The sequence below is a fragment of the Limulus polyphemus genome, unplaced genomic scaffold (genome assembly GCF_000517525.1).
Source record: "Limulus polyphemus unplaced genomic scaffold, Limulus_polyphemus-2.1.2 Scaffold9512, whole genome shotgun sequence".
NCBI classification, from domain to species: domain Eukaryota; kingdom Metazoa; phylum Arthropoda; class Merostomata; order Xiphosura; family Limulidae; genus Limulus; species Limulus polyphemus.
In genome coordinates, this window is record NW_013675122.1 from 1 (window position 1) to 2,701 (window position 2,701).

Consider the following 2,701-nt stretch of genomic DNA (forward strand, 5'->3'; position numbering starts at 1 on the left):
CAGATTATCTCGACTTAGAATAACATATCAATTATCTCGACTTAGAATAACATATCAGATTATCTCGACTTAGACAAACATATCAGATTATCTCGACTTGGAATAGCCGATCAGCGCTAGTATATCTAGTACAATGTACCTGATATTCGATCTAGATGAGTTGAGCACATCTGATATATCATTTAATGTGCTAATTGCTATTACAACTTCAGAGTAGCACGACACACTCGCTTTCGAATAGAAAGGCATTAGAATAACGGGTTACTGAAACCTGTATTCATGTGCTACGATTTTCCCTAAAACTATAAATTACAAAGAGGGATTCGTATACACAGAAGTAAAGCTGACATTTGCACGATCGTTACGTGATTTGTTTGTAAAGGTTAATCCAATTTTTGATACGTTTCAACCCACGAATGAAGCCATAATTATCTTTTTTTCTTTTATTACTGACTTGCTTATGAAGTGAGCGATAGAGCAACAAAAAACAAAAACAAAACTCACGTTCCGGGAACCAGCACGAGATCAGCAAAATCACATGACAATAGGACTAGAAGAAATCCTGCCATTGAAACCATGATTGTAATAGCCCTTCGACCACGGTATTGGCGTTCCAAATCCAGAGATTTAAATCTTAAGGTGAAGAAACGAGAATGTTCCCACATGTTCCTATAACACAACAAGAATGAAGTTGTTATCACTCGCATTCGACAAAGTTATAAATGAGATATCTTAAAATTTTAAAAGCTCACTAACTGTAAAATTTACTGAGAACAATAAAGTAGCAGTAGGAGTGTTTATTTATTTCTAAGCCTAATAACTTATAAACTTTCTAAAAATAAGTTATTGTTTCTGAAAGTTGGTAACTTCTTAGTTAAAAATTCAACTATTTTTTGCATATGAGCTTTAGCTGGTCAAAACAACAATAAACAAACATTGTTTTTTAAGAGCAGAGCTGCATAATGGGACATTGTACCAGAAACAGGGATCGAACCCCGAATTTAAGAATTTAAGCTCTCGATATTACTGTTGAGTCATCAGTGGCAAAAACATTTGTTTTTGTTGTTTACAGAACAATAAATTATTTTTAAGTAAAAATAAGAACTGATATTTTAGGAACAAGTATAACATATTTTGAATACCTTTTGCATGGATACAATATTTATTATGTAAAATATTTTTTCAAACCTACAATCAATTTATATGATAACTGGAACTAAAAACTGAAGACTATGAAACAGATACACTCTATAAATATCTTATAATCTCTATCTGTTCTCTGTTCTTGAAACAAAACAGAGCGTGTTAATGCAAAATTGATATGTTGATCAATTGATATCACACAGTCATGGAGAAATAATTAGATAAAGGATCAGTTGTGAGATATAAAGTATATTTTGAAAGACTCAATAACATGCGAATAATTGACTATTTTTACATCCAGATATTCATACAGATCAGAACATAATTACAGCTTAACATGAAGACGACCCATTTCGTTTATAACTCTAAAATATAGTGTTCGACCCCCTGCTGTTGGTTTAGCACAGATAATCCATTGTCGTGGGGTCCGCAGAAATGTTTCCGAGGGGGGGGGGTAAAGTAGTGTGAAATCGTGAAGTAAAAAAAAATAATATACATATGACGAATGAATAAAGAAATAATTGTGTTCCTCATTTTCCAGGGGGGGGCAAGGGGCACTTGTTCCCCTCTTCGGATGTGCATGTCCATTGTTCAGCTTAAACAAAATAAACAAACCTCTTGTACGATTTTTGCTTAAGAAGAGGTATAAGAATACCTCCGAAATAGGACACATTTCCTCTTTTTTATACACTTTTGCATTCCATCAATCACGATTAGTTGGCTCGATTACCGTAATATTTTGTATAGTAACTGGAAACTGTCCGACAGTATACACGAGCTGTTTTGTTTTATAATTTTTGCTAGAGAAGGGAGATAAAAAAACAACAACAACACCATCACATAGAGCAAGCCTCAATTCCTTTATAGACTTTTGGCTTTGAATCTAAAGACACGAGTAGTTAACCAGTTAGATGAGTCAATTATTGCCTTCCTCAAAGCAGGGTATGCAATTAGCATTTAAAGAGGTTATTGTGGATTTAATATCAAATGAAAGAAAGAAAAGAACATTATCTAACATTGTCCTTTATATCAATGTTGTTTCCTTTCAGGAACTCTCAGCTAGTTTTTGTAAGAATAGCCGAAGATATCGTTAATAACGAGCATAAGCATCTTATGATTGAATCTACTCAAATCACAACCAGTAGATATTTTAGTGTTGATTTATGACTTTAGGAACTTCTTTTCGTTTGTTATACAAACTTGGTTTCATTAGTATATAAGTTAGATTTAATTTAAGTTGAATCTAGTATATCAATTCAAAATTAGGGACAGGTGTGCAGAGATAGCCTTTGTGTCGGTTTGGTAATACACACATATACACATATATATACATACACACGCATATATATATATATAAACATACACACACACATATATATAAACACATACATATATATATATATATATATATATAAATACACAAACACATATATAAACATACATATACATATATAAACATTCACACATATACACACACACACATATATATAAACACACATATATATATATATATATATATATATATAAATACACAAACACATATATAAACATACATATA

The 2,701-nt window shown here is 31.7% G+C and overlaps 1 protein-coding gene across 1 annotated transcript in view; it reads right to left on the bottom strand.

Annotated features, from left to right (window-relative positions):
- Nucleotides 1-504: 504 nt before the first annotated feature.
- LOC111083438 (adenylate cyclase type 3-like) overlaps nucleotides 505-2,701 on the bottom strand; it is a gene marked incomplete at its 3' end in the record, with an annotated part of 16,678 nt that continues 14,481 nt past the window's right edge. Inside the window, exon 5 of the mRNA XM_022379956.1 lies at nucleotides 505-669. Within this exon, the coding sequence (XP_022235664.1) occupies nucleotides 505-669 (165 nt within the window). The remainder of the gene's footprint in view (nucleotides 670-2,701) is intronic.